A 19,480-nucleotide genomic window follows, 5' to 3' on the forward strand; every position below is an offset into this window, starting at 1 on the left:
GAGCCACAAGTGATATAGCGATTGAACTTAGATACTCCTCGGTCATGTTACCCAGCGATAGAAACTCACTAAAGCATTTAAGAGCAGCTTGCTCCTGTCCTGCCGTACCTTGCGGGATGTCAAGCCCTCGTGCTGCACGTTGCATCTTTTCAAATGGCAGATAACTTGGCAAACTGACTCCAGTTCTTATCAGGAATATCTCGGTTTTATTGGATAATTTGGAGAATCACTTGATAATTGTAAAGAGACTTACTGAATAATTTGAGAATACTCCCAAAATAATTGGGAAAATGTTGGGGGATAATCAAAAAACAATATGATTGGCTGAAATATGGTGTACTCCAAATTCATTGGCTGACTAAGGCTCTCAGTAACATAGGTTTAGGAGATTGAAAACAAAAATTGGGAAAATAATTGCTTATCCTACATAAACGAGTGCCTTTCCGGAAATTTGGTTCGTTCTGATTGGTTGCATTTTAGTCTGGCAGCCAATCTTTGATTTGGGTTGAATTTCCAAAAATCTGGCCATTGAGTTGCTGGGTTTGTGCTGACCTAAAATCCATTGTGACGTTATTCAGGCAATGGCTGCAATGCAATACATGTACGTGATTTTTGAGTTCTTGCGGTGGTGCTCAAATTTCTTTGTGGTTTGCTTCAACCTGTTGTCGCCTGGATTGCCAGCAGGCGACGTCGCCCACGTGGCGGGTGGGATGGGTAGCCACCATCTGTTTCTCAAAAGTGGGTGAGCAATTGAATTCGTCGGGTAACGCGATCAAGTGCTTACATTTCGTGTTTGTATGGTGTATCCATTTTGGTGGTGCGTTCCAACCGTGAATTGTCAAGGACTGTGGTTGGCTCGTCGTCAAAAACGTCAGCAGCTCTCTCCCCTCTGCGTGCGCCAGTGTTGGGCACAACCTCACTTCCGCATTTCCTCGTGCGCCCACAGATCATCACTCTGTTTTCTTCTCACGCCTCGTAACATGCGCGCCGCCCTGCAGCTTTCCCGCCGTCTACGTTCGCCCGCCGCTCGCGTCGTACGCTCACACTCCACAGCCGCTGCTCCGGCATCACTCGCCGCTTCCTGGGACCGTCCGTTCCCCTCCATCTTGGTGCGTTTCCCCACTTCTCTACTTACACAAGCCACTTACTAACCAGAGTGATGGTCCTTGTAGGTGTCTGCCGATGGCGTCTCGGCCCAAGGCTCGTTCGCGGAGGCTCAGGCCAACTACCTTCAGCCTGACATGCAGGTGGTGAAGGAACTAGACGCGTTGCTACATGAGAAGAAGATGGGTATCGTTGCGCACTTCTACATGGACCCAGAGCTACAGGGCATCCTATCGTCGCTCTCGTGGCCTCACACGTTCATCGCCGACTCTCTGGCTATGGGCGAGGCAGCAGCTAAGATGGCCAAGAAGGGAATCCAGTCGGTGGCTGTGCTGGGCGTTGACTTCATGTCCGAGAGTGTGCGCGCCAATTTGGACTCGAACGGCTTCGAGCACATCCCAGTGTACCGCTTGGCCGAAAAGAAGATTGGATGCAGTCTAGCCGAGTCGGCCGAGAAGCAGGCTTACCTCGCATACCTGCAGAAGGCCGCCAAGACGCCCAACAGTCTGCACATTGTGTACATCAACACGTCGTTGCGTAGCAAGGCATTTGCTCACGATCTGGTGCCTACGATCACCTGTACGTCCTCGAATGTAGTGCAGACTGTGCTGCAGTCGTTCGCTCAGGTGCCGGACATTAATGTCTGGTACGGACCTGACACGTACATGGGCGAGAACCTGCAGCAGATGTTTGAGCATATTGCGCAGCTTCCGGACGAGAAGATTCGTCAGATCCACCCACAGCACAACCGCAAGACCATCGCGGAGCTGCTCACGCGCTTCGATTACTTCAAGGAGGGTAACTGCGTCGTGCACCACATGTTCGGTGACAAAGTGACTCGGCGCGTGCGCGACGAGTACAGCCACGCCTACCACACGGCACACTTTGAAGTGCCCGGAGAGATGTTCACACTCGCGATGGAGGCGCAGAACAAGGGCCGCGGTGTTGTTGGCTCGACGTCCAACATCCTGAACTTCATCAAGGCGAAGACGGCTGAGGCTGTTAAGAACCAGACGGGAGAGAAGTTGAGCTTCGTGCTGGGCACGGAGGCCGGCATGATCACGGCCATCGTGCGTGGCGTGCAGGAGACGCTGAACGCTCAGGAGGGAGGTGTAAAGCCAGAGGTGGAAATTATCTTCCCTGTGTCGGCGGATGCTGTTGCAACGGAAGGCGAGGAATTGGTGCCTGGCGTCGCAGGTGGTGAGGGATGCTCGACTGCTGGCGGCTGTGCTACGTGCCCGTTCATGAAGATGAACGACATTGACGCTCTGTTCCGTGTGGTGGAAGGTGTGTCTGCTAGCGCTAATGGCTCTGATCCGCTGGCGAATTTCTACCCGCAAAAGTATAGTGAACTCATTCAGGGCAAGACTGTTACAGACGTCGGTGTGAAACCCATTCTGCACATGAAGTCGTTGATGGATGGACAGAAGTTGTCGGACGCGTTGGTGCAGGATATTCAGACACGGACACCGGGTGCCGGTTGCCCCAAGTAAGCGTAGTTCAGCATTCTAAGGTCCCAATGAAATTTGTTTAGCTTACTGTGTGACTGGAACATGATTAAGAGCTCCGGGTATATCAGACCGTCGCTTACACTCCGAGGATGCTGACTCACTGTTGTGAGCTTAGAACTCAAAAACGAAATTTCATGCGAGAGAATCCGTGGTCTCAATCTAAGTAGAAGTAAAAATGTCCATCTAATAGATCCTTGAGTGCTTCTGAACCATAAAATCCGGAGTAAATCAACTTGCTTTCGGTGTGCTCGCTTGAGGCACCGTGGCATCGCGGGGCAGTGCTCCTAGGGATCGTGGAACGGTGAAGGTTCACCTAAACCAGGCCGGATTAGCACTGTTAATATCTTCGGACTATCGGTATCTCAGGGCCGCTGGGTTTGGCTGCTACAGGACAGATGTCGGGGGGCAACTTCCAAACACAACTCCACTACTACAAGCTGAAACCTGGACGTGGCAACATGTATTACATAAGTATACTATAATAGCGCGATCATTACGGGCAACGTATCGCATGGGTTTGCAATTGGAACCGAGCTCGAAATATCCAAAGGCTAGCCTGAAATGGCTTCAATGTACCTTACTGCAAAATGAATTCGCGAACCACCCACCGCGCCCCCATTCTCTGTTTCCAAGTCCCAACCTACTTCATCAGTCCATCTACTGCACTCGTAGTAGTAGGCCACAACTCTTGCGACTGCTTCATGCAATACCTCGCTGCACAGGTTCAATGGCACACTCGAGCGTTTATCTCGGAATACTCGAGCATTCATCTCGAAATGCACAGTGTCAGTTGGACTATGCAAAACTTCAGGTTATATGAGAGAATAGTACATGGTGTGTACAATGTACTACATGTACATGGCATGACTACATGCACGTACACATGTTTTCTGTACCATGTAGCGTAATCCACGGCAGTCCACTTCAGCATTTCCACCTGTTTTTTCGGGCTTCAAGTCTTATCCAACTATCTCTACTAACATGTAATACTTAGTAATTCCTTAATTGAGCGGTTGTATCCAAATTGTGCAAGGTTTTTCCGGATAATTTGCATCCAAGTATGCTGAGGTACACGTATAAAAATGTAAATCTGAGCAACAAACTTTTTTTCTTCTTTCCAGTGAAAGCTAAATATGTCACGAAAACGTTGACGGTCGACGTCTTGACCGCAGCATCCAGCAACTTCTTGGCAAACTTTTCCGATTCAGTGGTCAATGCGTTACCGTACCACAGTTGGAGTTTGACAAAGAATCCTTTTCAGAAATCTTGGAATGATCAGCGATGATGATGATGGAGCGATCCGTCGACCGAGTTTATCAAAAACACTCAAACAGTTTACCCGAACCTTTCTGAAACAATATGACTGTAGCCGTTTGTAAATGATTAGTTCTTTTCTTTCATGAAAGCAGTTACATGACGTTGCATATAGCATAACATTGCAATATACTATTTCTTTTACGCATATTGTATGAAAGGTTTCTGTCGCTTCTACGTTTTGGACTCTTATACGACGATCTCTGATGATTCTCCTTCTACCGTGACTCGTTCCTTGATCTCCTCGCTCTGCTGGATCGATACATTGGGCTTCACGGGGGATACTTCCCATGAGGGTTTGTGGGTCTGTTCGGGGTTAATTTTACGGGCATGCCCGGGAGACTGAAATTGCTCCACGAGATGGAGCTACAGCACAGTCACTTTATTCCATACAATGTCGGCACATTGCAACACTATGTCATTCGTCGGCCCCATCGCAGGATATGTGTACCCCCGCAGACTCTGCGGCAGAGTGTTTGAGGTTCCCGCTCGCTCCTTCTGACCGTAGAGGGTCTATACAGTAACAACAACAATCCAACATGTACAATACATTGTATTTGAAATAATAGCCTACTTCGAAGCAAATGACCGTATAGGCTCTTTCGCGGCAAGCTACACGTTGGTGGCACCAACGTGGTGCTTAGGAAATGGTTGCCATAACGTCTGTGCATTGCATCGTTTGCTGCTTGACCAGCTGCAGCAATACAGCATTGACCTTGCTGAGACTGTGCACCTCAGCCAAAGCCAACAGATGAAGCAGCACAATTCCCCCAACAAGTGTTATCCAGCATGACAACACTTTCAAATGCCTTCCTTGAGGGCCGCATCCTGTGATTGCCGAAGCTCAACAAAAACAACAAATTTCGCTGCAAATGGGCTTCTGTTTGGTAGAGGAGCGTGCATTTTGCTGTTAGCATATCTTGTACGCACCAATCGTCCAGCTGGATCCGAGGCAGACCTGGTCCGGTCTCAACAATAGGGATCTCTATGGACTCTCGTAATCCAGCTGGAAGCATGCTACACAAACAGCAAAAGCAGATTAAACCGCCGTGCTCATCCTTTACACCCGCTGGTCCGTGCAGTCTGTGCCACCAACGCTGCGTTGGGCGCTCTCTGATCGCTGCGGTTGTCCCAAAACGTGAAGCCACGCGCCTTGCAGGGAGATCGCTCACAATTTAATTTGCCTTCGCCGAAGCTCGTCGATCACCACCCGCTTCTTCGATCAAGATGCAGACTCCTAGTGCTCTTCGTCTTGTGGTCCTCGCCGCTATGGCTGCCATGACCGCCCACGCTCAGCAGGCCGGCTCCAACAAGGCTGAGACCCACCCTCCGCTCACGTCGCAGACCTGTACCAAGAGTGGTTGCACTGATGAGGACACGTCCATTGTGCTGGACGCCAACTGGCGCTGGCTGTACAAGGAAGGCACGTCGACGAACTGCTACACCGGAAACAAGTGGGACACTAGCATCTGCTCGGACCCCAAGACGTGCACGTCCAGTTGCGCCCTTGACGGTGCCGACTACACCGGCACGTACGGCATTAACGCCGAGGGCGACAGCGTGAGCCTCAAGCTGGTCACCAAGGGTCCGTACAGCACCAATGTGGGCTCGCGTATCTATATGATGGAATCTGACGAAAAGTACAAGGTCTACAAGCTGCTGAACCAGGAGTTCACGTTCGACGTGGACATATCGAATGTCGATTGCGGTCTGAACAGCGCTCTGTACTTCGTGGACATGGAGGCTGACGGTGGCATGAAGCGTTTCCCTAGCAACAAGGCTGGTGCCAAGTATGGCACGGGCTACTGTGATGCCCAGTGCCCTCAGGACCTCAAGTTTATCAGCGGTGAGGCCAACATCCTTAACTGGACCCCGAGCAAGACTGACCCCAACGCCGGTACGGGCAAGTACGGCTCGTGCTGTGCTGAGATGGACATCTGGGAGTCCAACAGTATCAGTAACGCGTACACTACGCACCCGTGCACGACGAAGATCGGTGGCTCTCACCGCTGCTCCACCGCCAAGGAGTGCGGTGTTGCTAAGAACCGCTACAACGGTGTGTGTGACAAGGATGGTTGCGACTTCAACCCGTTCCGTATGGGCAACAAGACGTTCTTCGGTCCTGGTTCGGACTTCACTATTGACACGACCAAGAAGATGACAGTGGTGACCCGTTTCATCACGGACGATAACACGGCGACGGGCACTTTGGTTGATGTCCAGCGTTTTTACGTCCAGGACGGTGTGACCCACGAGATGCCCCACTCGACCTTCTCGTCCGTCAAGACCATGAAGTCTCTGACGGACACTCAGTGCTCTGCTGCCAAGAAGCTCTTCGGTGACAAGGACGACCACAAGGCTAAGGGTGGCCTTGCTCAGATGGGTGAGGCCATGAAGAGCGGTATGGTGCTGACCATGAGTCTGTGGACGGACCACGCTGCTAATGTCCTGTGGCTTGACTCGGACTACCCCGTGACTGCTGATCCTAAGAAGCCCGGTGTCTCGCGTGGTACTTGTGCCAAGACGTCTGGTGTCCCCAAGGAGGTCATTGCCGAGCAGGCCGAGGCTACCGTTGCCTTCAGCAACATCCGTGTTGGTGACATCGGCACGACGGTGAAGGGTGTGGGCGTCTCAAAAAAGACGACTACCAAGAAGGCTGCCACCACCCCGGCTACGGAGACGGCCAACGAGGCTGAGGTTGGTGCCGACGCAGACACGGAGGAAGTTGGCGCTGACGCCGACACTGAGGCTGCTCCTAGCACGTCAACTAGCTCGTGCAAGCGCCGTCACTAGATGTCAGTTTTATGCGTAAGAGCTAAAGCAGCCTTTTTCACGTAGCAAACCAAGGTTGCCATAAAGTCCTCAATGGAAATGTTGTTTGTAAATGTTTAACCCTCTCGACCTATATATCATCAAGAAAATTAACAATACATTACACTCCGCATCTTCTGAATGGCTAACATTGCCAAAGAGCACGTAGAAGCTACGTGCGAGTGCTCGGTCGCGCAAATCCCAGTCCCAATCAAGAGCAAGACGCGTTGCCTTACCAGCAGCGCCAAAGATCGCCTGCAGAACAGAACTCTACGCTTAGCGTTAGGTCGCGAGCTGCTCCGTTGAGCGTAACGCCATCTCCAGCTATTCCGCATCAAGTGCCTCCTCCGCCACCTTCGACTGCAGAATCTTCACAACAACCTTCGCAAGTATTCCAGTTGACCGTCCAGCCAATCGTAAAATCTACAGTCCCGCAGAGGGATAATTCTGGTGAGAAACTCGACGAGTTTGTTGCCAACGGAAACACCTTTCACATCATCACCAAACTTTGGGAGAAATTCAATGGTTGAATCAAAGCGCAAGCCGTGAAGAGGGACGACGAGTGGACCGTCGTAACTCCTTCTATAGCAGGATGGAGGAAGGCCACAAAGTTCAAAAGAAATCGCCACGTTATTGACAACACGCACCAGCCAGAAAACATCTGGGCTTCATGGCTCGCGTCAGTACACGGCGAGCCGATCACGCTTCTCATTTATGAGTATGGTGTGTCAATCATCAGAGCTCAAGATCTTAACTCGTTCAGGGAGACGTATGTACTTCGTCTGACGGACGGAGCTGATGCAATAGCCGAGGATTCTCTTTTTGAGGTGGTTGCTAAACTGCAAAAGCAATGGGATTCAAGCTTCAAAGCTGATGGTGTAGTGTGGCGTATATGGGCTACCATATACTGCGAAGCCATGACCGATCTACAGTGGATCAAGCCATTTCGGATCCTCCTCCCGGTCATATCACACGTTTGCTGCGAGCACCAGCGTCACCTACGTCGAAGCTTTCACGCTCAGCGCACTTGGCGTTGGATTGCGTGAACTCGTCGTTGGAAGACCACCGCAAACTCCGAGAGCACTATGATGCCTTTGGTCGGCTCTTGGACGATCACATGCACGGCTTATTTCACGCAAACGAATGATCGACGCCTTAATTCGAGACCTGCCTCCACTACGCGACGACTGCGAGCGAGGAGTATAAGTTTGCACATTCACGACTTTTCACAAGTAATTTCTCTGGAGCTTGAGTATCAGTTAAGAAATTTGAAGCTACTACTTTCCATTAAGGAGTCAGGCTTAACCCTGTCAACAGGCTTTGGATGCAGCACAACATGTAACATTTCACTCAGGTCAAAATACACATCTAGTGGCGGCGATTGCACGAGCTGGTGGAGGTGCTGGGAGTCGATGTCGTCGTGGCCGGAGCTGTGGTAGTGGACGTCGTAGAATCGGTATCGTCTTCAGCGGCAGAATCGGCCTCAGCATCGACCTCTGATGCAGATGTAGTTTCATCATCAGCTTCGTTGGCTTCGGAAGACGTTGAAGTCGACGGAGAAGTAATGGTGCTCGTGGTCGAGGCACTGGTAGTCGTTGAAGCATCCGACGAGGTGGTCGCGGTCGACGGGGAAGTCGTCGTTGTGGACGTACTAGTTACCGACGAAGACGTGGCAGTCGCCGACGTGGTGCTGCTTGAACTGGTGCTGATACCGTCGACGGTCGTGCCAATGTCACCGAAGCGGATGTTGCTGAAGACAACCGTGGCATCCGGTTGCTCCGAGATCACATCGTCGGGAACACCCGTGGTCGTAGCACACGTTCCACGAGCAACACCGGGGTCCGACACATCGGCGGTCACGGGGTAGTCCGAGTCCAGCCACAAACAATAAGCAGCGCTATCCGTCCACAGACTCATCGTCAGAACCATGCCACGCTTCATGGCAAGACTAAGTTGCTCGAGTCCTCCCTTAGCCTTGTGATCATCTTCATCACCAAACTCCGTCTTGGCAGCAGAACACTGCGACTCCGTCAATGAATTCATGTCCTCGATGCCCGACCACGTTGCGTACGGCATTTCGTAGCTGACACCATCTTGCACGTAGAACCGAGTGATCTCGCTCAAAGCTCCCGTTTCGGTGCCATCGTCCGTGATGAAACGAGTCACTACCGTGAACGATTTGGTCGTATCGATCGTGAAGTCTGAACCGGGACCGAAGAAAGTCTGGTTACCCATTCTGAAAGGGTTGAAGTCACAGCCATCCTTATCACACACACCGTCATAGCGGTAATCACCGGAGCCACATTCAGTCGCGCTCTCGCAGCGATACGAGCCACCGGCGCTCGAAGTCACGGATCACGGGTGGGAGGTGTACGCGTTACTGATGCTGTTGGACTCCCAGATATCCATCTCAGCACAACAGGAGCCGTACTTACCAGTTCCCGAGTTGCTGTCAGTAGCGCTAGCCGTCCAGTTGAGGATGTTAGCCTCACCACTGATAAATTTCAGGTCCTGGGGACACTGAGCGTCGCAGTAGCCTGTGCCGTACTTTGCTCCAGCGGCGTTACCGGAAAATCGACTCATGCCGCCGTCAGTGTCCATGTCGACGAAGTAGAGAGCTCCGTTTAAGCCGCAGTCGAGGTTTGAGACGTCCACGTCGAAGGTGAATTCCTGGTTCAACAGTTTGTATGCCTTGTATGTGTCGTCGGATTCCATGACGTAGACACGAGAACCGATGTTAGTACTGTAAGAACCTTTCGTGACGAGCTTGAGTGTCAAACTGTCCGTGTCGGCAGTGATCCCGTACGTTCCCGTGTAGTCGGCACCGTCGAGTGCGCAGCTTGGTGCGCAGGTCTCTGGGTCGGAGCAAATGTCCGTGTCCCATTCGTTGCCTGAGTAGCAGTTGGTGGACGTGCCCTCCTTGTACAACCAGCGCCAATTGGCGTCCAACACGATGGATGTATCTTCGTCGGTGCATCCATTGCTTGTACAGCTCTGGGTCGTCAGCGACGGGTGCGTCTCGGCCGTGTTGGAGCCAGCCTGCTGCGCGAGTGTGATCGTAGCAGCTAGCGAAGCAGTCGCTGAGATCGTCAACAAGCGAAGGACACTTGGACTCTGCATTCTTGAAACCGGAGAAGTGGTCAATGCGCTTGGGTGAAGGCAAAATGAATTATGAACGGTGACTCTTGTCGAGTTTGGGATGCTCAAGCTTTTGGAGGAGTCCTCGCGAAGGACTGGTCTCACGAAGAGTAAAGGATGACCACGAGCAAGACCACATCAACAAGTATCTGGCAAATAGTATCTGTCTTATCCTTTTAGGATACTAGATGTATCGTGCAAACCAACTCCCAGCTGGTTTGAGAGATATCGAGCGTCGTGCGAACCATATCTTCCACGAGGAAGTTCATCCTTGTGGATATGCTACCTGCTGCTACATGTCTAGATATATTACATACTGTCGGAGCCTTTCCTAGCAACTATGACAGTCAAATAGGCTGCCTACATGTTCATAACTTCTCGTGTTCGCTACATATTAGTAGAATGAAATGCTGTGTAAGCTGAGCCGGATCACAGTCAACTTCAACTTCAGGTTCGACTGGCCAGACCAACACATCTGGTGGCGACGAAAGATCGTGCCAACTATCTCAATCGCACGTTTGCTGATCATGCCAACTACTATCTCAATCGCACCTGTGCTCACTAAGGGTTATCGGCACGAAAGCAATTGCGATTATATGGCTGTCTTACTTGCTAAGAAGTCCTTGTATGACAATTTTTTTGCTAGCATCGGTGATGAAAACCCTACAGAATCGCCAAACTGGAGCGGAAATTTTAAGATTGTAGATAATGGTATATTCATTTGATTTTCCGAAACTAGGTTGCTTCGCTTTTGGCTGGGAGGCCTGTGGACGTGGTGTATAAGTATTTCATTTAACTAGCTGAGTGTGTGCAAATGGACATTGTTCTGTTCTCAACGAGGCGAGTCATGCTATACCAACACTAACTTTTTTGTTGTAGGCGAACAACGGTGGAAGCTCAAACTAACAAAATTCTTGAGCGGTCACCTAGAGCCCATGAAGGTTGAGATAGCTATCTTGTCGTGGTAAAGTGAAAGCGTGGGATCTACTTCTTCGGCGAGCTTGTCCAACGAAGGAGTAGCAGAAATACAACCTCAAACCGCTACTGATATCAAACAATATCGTTATTCTTTATTTCTCATACTTCGAAATATCTAGTTTATACAAAAAGCCATGATTTTGAGATAGTGGCGCTGCGGTGGTGAGATGAAAACAAATATGACCCTATGCTCACCACTGCTCAGCATAGGATCATATTTCTTTTCATTTGGGGCTGATAACTCCTTTTGAGTTGAGTTGAATGTTTAAGGTAAGCGCTAATTTCACGACGCTCATGCTGTAATGGTACTGCAACTGGCCTTGGGAGCCAAACTGGGAGTATTTAATTTAACATAACTCGCGATTTACGTGTCTCGTTAGACGCACGCGATGTCTGTTGGGAAACGGTTTGTAGGAACGCGGTAAGACTTTAAAACTTTGGAGAAGCTACGTAGTTTGGGTAAGTGTAGTGTGTCGCTGGTTGTGTTTCTGCTGTGTGAGCTGCTTGTGCTACAGGCAACTTTTTTGGAACATTAATTTGTGTGAGGCTGTCCATGCAGATCTTCTAGCTGTCCTCCCAGGATAAGGATGATTAATATAGGGGAATTCTACACAGAACGAATTCCGCTTTTTGAATAACTACAACAAAGTTATTTTGATTCAGGGGCCGCGTTCAACAGAACTCATGTTGCACGCCATATTTTGCGCTTTCGAATCCGGTAGTTACTACAGTAACGCATCGGCAACCATCACAAATATTGTTGTCGTTAGAATTTGATCTTGCGTGGAATGTCATACTTCAAGTATAGTTGTAGTTAATGCTTGATCTTGCGTCGGGAGTCATGCCGGCAATGCCGAGCCTGCGTTTGTTGCCCGCACTGGCGGTCACCCAAATCACTCTCCTGCTGGCGGCACAGAGCGCTGTCGATCGCTGCTAGTTGGACAGGTGTGCCATGATCGCACATGTACTGTAATTGTCGACTGTCTTTCTTTTAGCATCGTACATGTAAAACTGGAGTTGAAAAGCTTCGGAACTACCATCTGGTTCGAATACTGAGTAAAGTGATCTTGCTCAAGTCTACAGTTATCGCAGCGAAGACTCGAGACACGCTGAGTTACTTGCAGGCGGTCGTCAATCTACATGTACCAGCTTGCAGCCTACGACGACACTTGACGTTTCGCGTGAGATTTCCGTCAACCAAATCGACATCGTCAAATGAGGCTTGTGCTCAAGCTGATTGAGTTTGTTCGCTGCAAGGAAGTGGCACGGTGCATGGCTCCACTGTGCCGTCATCTGCTGCGGCTGAACTGGGCGTGACAATCTCTTTTTTCTTGTCAGTTTCGTTGAGCTGGTACCATGACACCATGACAAGCCCTGCTAGTCTACCACAGGGTTTAACCAAAACGCATACGGCACGGCTGAGTCCGTGTACCAGAATGGCAATATTTTTAAAGATAGCAAGCGCTGCGACTGCGCGACAATTAATTGACACCCTCATTGACAAGCTTGCACTACAGACCTGAGACCGAATGACGTGAGCTCCAGGTTGCCCAGGTTGAATGAACTTGACTGTTCACATGGTATGTTTTTGTGCACTACAGTGTACACAGTTGTTCATCTTTTCTAAATTTTATCACTCTGATTGGTCAAAATACAGCCCCCATACTCCCTATCTATTGACCAAGTCGACAATGGACGCGCCGATCGATGAGAACACCAAGCGCACGGTGCAGAAGATTCCGCTGCTGACGACGCGTGCCGGTCCGCGTGATGGCGAGTCCTGGACCAAGCGTCTCAAGGAGGAGTATCTGGCGCTAATTCAGTACGTCAAGATGAACAAGGAGGCGGACAACGACTGGTTCACCATCGAGAGTAACAAGTCTGGAACACGCTGGACAGGCAAATGCTGGTCTTTTTACAACGGACTACGCTACGAATTCGACCTCGAATTTGAGATCCCAGCCACGTACCCGGTGGCCAACCCGGAATTATGCATCCCCGAGCTGGAGAGCAAGACTTCCAAGATGTACCGAGGTGGCAAAATCTGCCTCACTATCCACTTCGCGCCGCTGTGGCAGAAGAATGTGCCGCGCTTCGGCGTCGCCCACGCACTTGCACTCGGAGTACGTTCATTAGGTACCTATATTTGAGCTAAGATACTGATGTTATTGTTATTGCTGCGCTGTAGCTGGCTCCGTGGCTCGCTGCTGAGGTGCCAGACCTTGTCGAGCGTGGTGTCATCACTCCCGTCTAAGCTGTGAGAGGTAGTTGCTACAAGGAAGTGTTGAAGGATCGACGCAGTAGAGTTTATACATCTTCCATTGGATTTGTTACTCTGATGTGTTTGCTGCTGTAGTCGTGCGATGGCACGTAAATAATGCATTTTACGCGGACGGCAGCTATCCGTCGACCCGCTGCAAAGCTCGCTACTTTTACGAGCCGGCGCTGTTTAGATAACTACTCTATCTGTCTCGGCGTTGGTAGTGGCCTCTGGGTTTGCTGAGGATCATCAGGTAAGTGAAGTGACATTTACGGCAGCAACGAGAAGAGGCGGTGAGGAGACAGCAAGGTCGGCGACGGGACGGGGGCGGGGAGCATACACGCAGAGGACGATGTAATTATTGCTGGGATGTTGGGGTGAGAGCGCAGAGAATCACTACTTGGCGTTGAACCGGCAGTGGAGCTCATCTTAGTGTGGGCACAACAGTATCCTGACCGCTGTGCCCACTTGGGGCACCCGAAGTAGTCACACCGTTTGCCACCACCGTGTGAACGACACAGTCGATTCTGGTGCGCGTTCTTGGTGCATCCACTGACGTTGCACTGGCGGCCGCCGCCGTGTGACTTGCACAGTCCGCGGGTCTGAGCAAACTTTGAACAGCCCTCTTTCTTGCAGCGTGATCCACCACCGTGCTCTGGGCATTTTCCCCGACTAAGAGCAGACTTGTTACAGCCAGAGATACTGCACACTTTGCCGCTGTGGCGATTGCAGAAGCCTGCTGAACGACGAAGGTTGGGGCAGTCTGGGTACTTGCAGCGCAATTGTTTCCTGTCGTTGCTTGACGATGTGGTGGTGGTCGAGAGTTTCTTCTTCTTGAGCGGGGGCATTGACAACATGGGCAGCGGGGCAGGAGGCAGGCAAGACGTCAGGAACGACACGGTGGATTTCTCAGGTTTGCTGCTGCGCATGTCGATATCCAGCGACACGTTGTCTTGGAAGAATGGTTGAGGAAGACGTGCGAACTCTTGCACGAATACACGCGGTGGCGACACAATGGAGTTGACAACGGATGCTTGAAGTGGAGACTGGTTTGGCAACGAGAAGCTGGTGCAACTGCGGCTGGACAATGGCTGCAAGCGTGTGAAGTGGGGCGAGTTGTCGAAGCAGATCTGCGGGAACGAGACGTCGACTTGTGGACTGTTGCGCTTTGAGAGACCGGGCGTTGAAGCGGGATTGCTGAAGTTGTCCCCGTACATCTTGGCTGGTGTTGGTGGGAGATGTCGCGGTGACACGAACTCACCGTCGAGTAGGAGCTCGCGAAGAATATCGTTCTCTTCCGAGCCTGCAGTTGACGCACGTCGGTCTGTTTCCACGAAGCCATTTGCGAAGAACATCTTGGGAATCGGCCAGCTACGTGTTGAAGGTTGTCGATAAGATCACTCAACTTCAACAAACGTTTAGGTGGAGTACAGCTAGCTGACGAGGCGTGACTGTGGGAAATGCTTCGCCGTAGGGACGGGAAGTCGAGAAGTGATCTCGAATCCGCAATCGTCGGGTGGCCAAGGTCGGAACGTAGAAATGTCAGTCGGTCACCCGCCAGTCAAGGGCAGCTGCTACCACACGAGCAAAATGTAAAACGACCCGAAACGACCATTGGCCATAGCGTTGAGCATTGATCAGACTGTTCCGAGAAGACCAGGAGTTGCTGACAAGCTCCTGACCATTAGGACTCGAGCGCTGTCGTTGGCGAGCTTGCCGTTGATCACCTATTAATACCGTTGTCTTGCAGCGGATTCGTCCGTTTCGATCCACGTTCAATGAGTGCTACGTTTTGGCCGTTAGCCGTTGGAATTTTTGGCATAACGGATCTGGGGTGCTTTCATTCCAGCATGTTCGATGCAAAGCACATCAACCAGGAAAACGAGTGGGCTGATAAGCCCAAGCACGTCCGAAGCGGTTTTGTGCTGCATTGAAGCGGCCCCATGGATCATCTGAGAGGGGAATCCAAAACCACCACGAACGGATCAGATCAAATCGACGATTCTGAACCGCCCACCCATTCAACACTGAAAAGATACGCTGGAGTGACGAGACTTGGATGCATTGCCTTTCATAGCTTGTCAACTCGTGCCATGGCGTCCTGACGAATCTTTCGCTGCTCGAATCAAACTTAGCTGCTCCAGCTTGATTGGGATCTTGCACACTGGACAAGAGGTGAATCCATCTTTCTCCATCTATGGTAATCACAAATATAATCAGTACACTCCCAACTCATGCGAACTTGGGCCATCGCATTGATCGTCACTTACCTTTTTCCAGCATGGATGGCAGCAGATATGACCGCACTGTGAAGCGTAGGCCTTGCGTGTAATGTCGTAGCACACAAAGCACTGCGGGTCTTTCACGACCGCCGCAGTTGGAACGTGATCGCGCTGAATCTTTCTCTTCTTTTGCTGAAGTCGTTCGAAGAATGTCGACATGTCTGTACGCCGTGCGCGAGCTGAAGAGCCTTGAGGTCTACCACCTACCGACACTTCCAACCCGTAGTCTCGAGCTGCCCCGATAAACCGATCGCACATTGCACCGTTCAACACTTTCGGCATCAAGTCCAGCAGCTCTTTACACGCCGGATCACACAGCAGATTGCAGATTCCACTCAGAGTTGTTTCCACATCTTCCCCGGCACGAAGCTGTCGAATGAAGCTATACAATTTCGGCACGTCTGAAGGCTGAAGCACTTTCCTTGCCACTACAGGAAACTCGACTGCAGACAACTTGTCATTATCGTCTTTTGAAATAACGTGTCCAATCTCCTGTTTAGCCGCAAACTGCTGCTTCGCACTTTGCCACGACCGTGCATCGTCATCATCAACAACAATAGCGCTGTCAGCAGAGCCGCCGCCGTTCACCATCTTCGGTGCCGTAAACGGGCGTGAAATCGATGAAGTCATGTCTACCATCGCTGACTTCGATGTGGACATCAACAGCGACCCTAGTGAGCGTTTTTGAGGCGCAGCTGGCCTTGGAATCGTAGGAATTGGCAGAATACGCTTCTCAGCTTCTGATTTTGAAGAAAAAACACCAGTTATATCAGTCAGTTTCCAACGTTCACGCTAGAAAGAAAGCATATAGGGTACCAGTTGCCTCCGAAGGTTCAGACGGATGACGAAGAAGCTGTGGATTTACATAGGACTGGCCATCTCCAATCGCTGTTTGAGAACTTGAGAGCTGCGACGCACTTGGCTGCTCGCTAATCTGCTCACTTTCGCTGTCAGATGATGCCTTGGAAGTTCTTGATATCGCTCTTTTGGATAAACCAATCGTTTTCGGTTGCTGCAGAATCTTCTTCGCCGATTCTGGTATTGCTCTTGTCTTGTTGGTTTTGAAAAAACGAGTCAAACCAATGTGCGCTTCACCTACAACACATTTTACGCTTTGTTAGCTTCTGATATCTGGTCAGAGAATGGTTCGGTACGAACCATATCCTCGGCAAGTGTGGCAATACGGTTGCAACCACTTTGACAGGCACTCCTGTTGCTGCTTCAACGCAAACCTCTCGTCTAGCAAGATGATTGCTCCGTAATCATGGCGGTGGCGAATGACACGACCAATAGCTTGATTCACTGCTCGCGACGCTTGTTGGATGTACCACGCGTTTCCTGTCAGTTTCTGATGAAAAAGTCAGTGGCAGGAGTATTATGATAGCAGCAAATCCTCCAACCTCATGTTATCTTACCAGTTCACCCGGAGGCACTACGGCTTCGTCCAAAATGCTCTTTTTCAGAATAATCTTCGGGTCTTTCGTCGGAGGAAAAGGCAAACCCGTGATAACCACCGCACGACCTTTATCATTTGAAAAGTCGATACCTTCGCTCACCTAGGCTCGCCACAAGAGTTGTTAGATCAAAAGATCAGAATTCCCGCTTCATTTGGCATTGGTACCTTTCCACGACACACTGCAAAAAATACAGCACCCTTGGGATTGTCTGCGATAGCTTGGTGATATTCGTCAACCACCGCCTTAAAATCCGCTCGCCCTCGGGGCTCCACAAACGTTTGCTTCTGCTGGGCAATACGGTCCCAAATGGATAAAGCCGACTCGCCCGCTGCAGGCCGTTGCCACTTGTTGACACTCTCCTCCAAAATGGAGTAAGAAGGAAAAAAGACCAGCAGGCCGTGCGGGACGAGGCGAGTGAAGTTCACGATCGTGTTGCCCAGCTCCAGCAGGTACGTTTCGGTGGACCGGAAGTTGTAGCTCGAATTGAGTTTCTTCCCGGTGACACCTGTGCCCACCACACCGACCCAGACTTGGTCGGCATCGACTACGTGGTTGTTCTCTAACCGCACCGGAAAGTCAATACCAAGTTCTTTGACAGTCGTATCAAGCGGCGAAAGTGTTCCACTGTAGCAGAATACACATCACTCTGTCAGTGCCATCGTCAAGTAAAAACTTGGCCATAATTGCAATACTAACCTGGTCAAGATGACGTTGTGGACATTGTTAGTGCAAATTTCACGAAAAGCTACCCCAGGGTGGAAGCACCAGTAGTTAAACACGCGGGTAGTGGTCTTATTTTTTCGTCCTGAGTTGAACAGGCGTCCAGCATTTGAAGGCCTACACAAACATTCGTGGTTAGCGGGCGAGTCATTCTACTTCACAACAACTTTCGCGACATACCTTTCTCGAATTTCTTGAATGTGAACTCTATAATTTTTAGCTGCCTATAGCAATACAAGAGTTATAAACCGCAAAAGTACGTTTTGAGGTGAAATACAAGCAGGGGAAATTACCTGTAGGTGCTGCTCTTTACTCCGAAAGATGGTGCCCAAGAACGAAAGTATTGTATCGAGCTTTGATGCAGCTCGCTGCGAATCGTCTCCACCGTGTGCCACTTCAATAATTTCTTCAATCATGTTGAGAACGAGCGGGCACGTCTCGAAGTTCACGTTGAATTGCTCGAAGAACTCAAAAATGTACTGCCCAGGCTAACAAGGTAACATAACAAACCGTGAGCAAATCCGGATACCAGGACACATCGATTTCGCGCCCTACTTACCTTTGTCAACCCTCCATTCGCCGACAGCGGAAAGCTGTTAAGTCCTTTGTCGATTTCCATGAACAGTGCTCGCAGTGTTTGGGTGGACTAGGGAAGCACAATGTTAGCCACGTTATGCTGGATAAACTACTCACACAGTTTTCGTACCTCCATGGTCAAATTACTTCCCGCGTTCAGTTGTATGCTGTTGTTCGACAATCCTCTGATGAACGTGTCAACTTCTGAGATGCAGCCAGAAATGTCATTTGAAGAAAGCGCGTACGATGCAGCTTCACTGGCGATCGATTCCTACAAATTATCATTCAGCAACTCAGCCACAAATATACCAAAACACAACACCTGTCACCATATTCCTACCACATTGTGCGCCTCATCGAAAATTAAGATTGAGTTTTCAATAGAAATGCCGATCGAGCGACGCGCCAAAGGGTCGATTAGATAATTGTACGGCACAAATATAATCTCCGCTTCAGGCAGCATATTCCTAGTCAGGAAGAAAGGACATATCTATACGCTCAGAGAATTCGCAGCACGCAAAACAAGTCAACTACGAAACAACAAACTCTTAATAACGACAAACACCCACCATCTTCTCCTTCATCGTCGTCACCAGCTCTTCAATGTCCATAATCGGCTGCGCCTGCTTCTTCGACCGCTTCGCATACGAATCAAAGCCCAACTTGTACATGCACCTGCAACAGATACATCACATTAGCTTTTCAAAGTACAATTAAGTCTTCAAGTAATCGACCCACCTCCTGTCTTTGCATGTAGATCGACACGCGAGATTCTGTCTCGTTCCTCGGAGCTTGGATACCTTTTCGTTCACACAGAGATGCTCTCGAGAGCCGAGAACCGCAACGTTGGGGCGGTATGATGTGTTCTTGAGCTCCTGCACCACCTGTTTCAGCTGCGAGTGCGTTCTGGACGAGTAAATGATCCTCGGTAGTTGCGGTGCGTCGCGATCTCCGTCGCTGCCGTAGCCCTCGTAGGCCAGCGATGCGCCCGGACGCTTTGTCGGTGCTAGTGAGCTTGTTCCTAACTTCTTCTGCAGCTCGCGACGCCACGCTAGGGTAGCACACAACAGACACAGCGTCTGTGCAGTAAGACATTGCAATGAAAATAATTGTTAATGGTGATAACTTAATCTTTGGTAAGCATGATGGTGGTGGACCTTGCCGGTGCCCGTCGGACTCTCGAGGATGGCATTCTGCTTGGAGGTGAGTGACAACAACACCTTTTCCATGTAGATGAGCTGCGAGTCATAGGGTGGGAACGGGAACTCCACGGGAATGCCGCAGATCTCGAGCTTCACCATGGCGGCAACCAACAGTGTTGATCCAACA

At 50.4% G+C, this 19,480-nt stretch overlaps 8 protein-coding genes across 8 annotated transcripts; 3 read left to right on the top strand and 5 right to left on the bottom strand.

The window, feature by feature from the left end:
• The first annotated feature begins 821 nt into the window (after positions 1 to 821).
• Positions 822 to 2,826, top strand: PPTG_18586 (hypothetical protein). Its single transcript, XM_008916616.1, has 2 exons — positions 822 to 1,109; positions 1,173 to 2,826. The coding sequence occupies exons 1-2, from the start codon at positions 981 to 983 to the stop codon at positions 2,595 to 2,597; spliced, it is 1,554 nt and encodes a 517-aa protein (XP_008914864.1). The 5' UTR covers positions 822 to 980; the 3' UTR covers positions 2,598 to 2,826.
• Positions 2,827 to 5,035: 2,209 nt separating this feature from the next.
• PPTG_18587 (hypothetical protein) lies at positions 5,036 to 6,831 on the top strand. The gene has a single exon (XM_008916617.1). It carries the CDS (start codon positions 5,157 to 5,159, stop codon positions 6,720 to 6,722), a length of 1,566 nt encoding a protein of 521 aa, XP_008914865.1. The 5' UTR covers positions 5,036 to 5,156; the 3' UTR covers positions 6,723 to 6,831.
• A 1,277-nt stretch (positions 6,832 to 8,108) lies between these two features.
• On the bottom strand, positions 8,109 to 8,975 carry PPTG_18588 (hypothetical protein; the record flags this gene model as incomplete). The annotated part of the gene is made up of 1 exon (XM_008916618.1): positions 8,109 to 8,975. One exon carries the CDS (start codon positions 8,973 to 8,975, stop codon positions 8,109 to 8,111), a length of 867 nt encoding a protein of 288 aa, XP_008914866.1.
• A 120-nt stretch (positions 8,976 to 9,095) lies between these two features.
• Positions 9,096 to 9,860, bottom strand: PPTG_18589 (hypothetical protein; the record flags this gene model as incomplete). Its single annotated transcript, XM_008916619.1, has 1 exon — positions 9,096 to 9,860. One exon carries the CDS (start codon positions 9,858 to 9,860, stop codon positions 9,096 to 9,098), a length of 765 nt encoding a protein of 254 aa, XP_008914867.1.
• Positions 9,861 to 11,670: 1,810 nt separating this feature from the next.
• Positions 11,671 to 12,149, bottom strand: PPTG_24368 (hypothetical protein; the record flags this gene model as incomplete). Its single annotated transcript, XM_008916681.1, has 2 exons — positions 11,671 to 11,823; positions 12,003 to 12,149. 2 exons carry the CDS (start codon positions 12,147 to 12,149, stop codon positions 11,671 to 11,673), a joined length of 300 nt encoding a protein of 99 aa, XP_008914929.1.
• Positions 12,150 to 12,506: 357 nt separating this feature from the next.
• PPTG_18590 (ubiquitin-fold modifier-conjugating enzyme 1) lies at positions 12,507 to 13,311 on the top strand. The gene is made up of 2 exons (XM_008916620.1): positions 12,507 to 12,979; positions 13,045 to 13,311. The coding sequence occupies exons 1-2, from the start codon at positions 12,548 to 12,550 to the stop codon at positions 13,108 to 13,110; spliced, it is 498 nt and encodes a 165-aa protein (XP_008914868.1). The 5' UTR covers positions 12,507 to 12,547; the 3' UTR covers positions 13,111 to 13,311.
• A 74-nt stretch (positions 13,312 to 13,385) lies between these two features.
• PPTG_18591 (hypothetical protein) lies at positions 13,386 to 14,471 on the bottom strand (the record flags this gene model as incomplete). The annotated part of the gene is made up of 1 exon (XM_008916621.1): positions 13,386 to 14,471. The coding sequence occupies one exon, from the start codon at positions 14,469 to 14,471 to the stop codon at positions 13,386 to 13,388; it is 1,086 nt and encodes a 361-aa protein (XP_008914869.1).
• A 726-nt stretch (positions 14,472 to 15,197) lies between these two features.
• On the bottom strand, positions 15,198 to 19,452 carry PPTG_18592 (hypothetical protein; the record flags this gene model as incomplete). The annotated part of the gene is made up of 15 exons (XM_008916622.1): positions 15,198 to 15,311; positions 15,387 to 16,138; positions 16,215 to 16,493; positions 16,557 to 16,746; positions 16,814 to 16,954; positions 17,020 to 17,479; positions 17,552 to 17,692; positions 17,756 to 17,799; positions 17,869 to 18,063; positions 18,135 to 18,221; positions 18,282 to 18,422; positions 18,492 to 18,641; positions 18,721 to 18,826; positions 18,890 to 19,230; positions 19,309 to 19,452. 15 exons carry the CDS (start codon positions 19,450 to 19,452, stop codon positions 15,198 to 15,200), a joined length of 3,285 nt encoding a protein of 1,094 aa, XP_008914870.1.
• Positions 19,453 to 19,480: the final 28 nt, after the last annotated feature.

Source organism: Phytophthora parasitica (genome assembly GCF_000247585.1).
Source record: "Phytophthora parasitica INRA-310 unplaced genomic scaffold supercont2.87, whole genome shotgun sequence".
In the NCBI taxonomy this organism is placed as follows: Eukaryota; Oomycota; class Peronosporomycetes; order Peronosporales; family Peronosporaceae; genus Phytophthora; species Phytophthora nicotianae.

Coding starts and splice junctions, on each gene's coding strand:
- PPTG_18586 (XM_008916616.1), top strand. CDS start 981: ATGCGCGCCGCCCTGCAGCTTTCCCGCCGTCTACGTTCGCCCGCCGCT. Junction 1,110..1,172: donor GTCCGTTCCCCTCCATCTTG/GTGCGTTTCCCC, acceptor TGGTCCTTGTAG/GTGTCTGCCGATGGCGTCTC.
- PPTG_18590 (XM_008916620.1), top strand. CDS start 12,548: ATGGACGCGCCGATCGATGAGAACACCAAGCGCACGGTGCAGAAGATT. Junction 12,980..13,044: donor CCCACGCACTTGCACTCGGA/GTACGTTCATTA, acceptor GCTGCGCTGTAG/CTGGCTCCGTGGCTCGCTGC.
- PPTG_18587 (XM_008916617.1), top strand. CDS start 5,157: ATGCAGACTCCTAGTGCTCTTCGTCTTGTGGTCCTCGCCGCTATGGCT.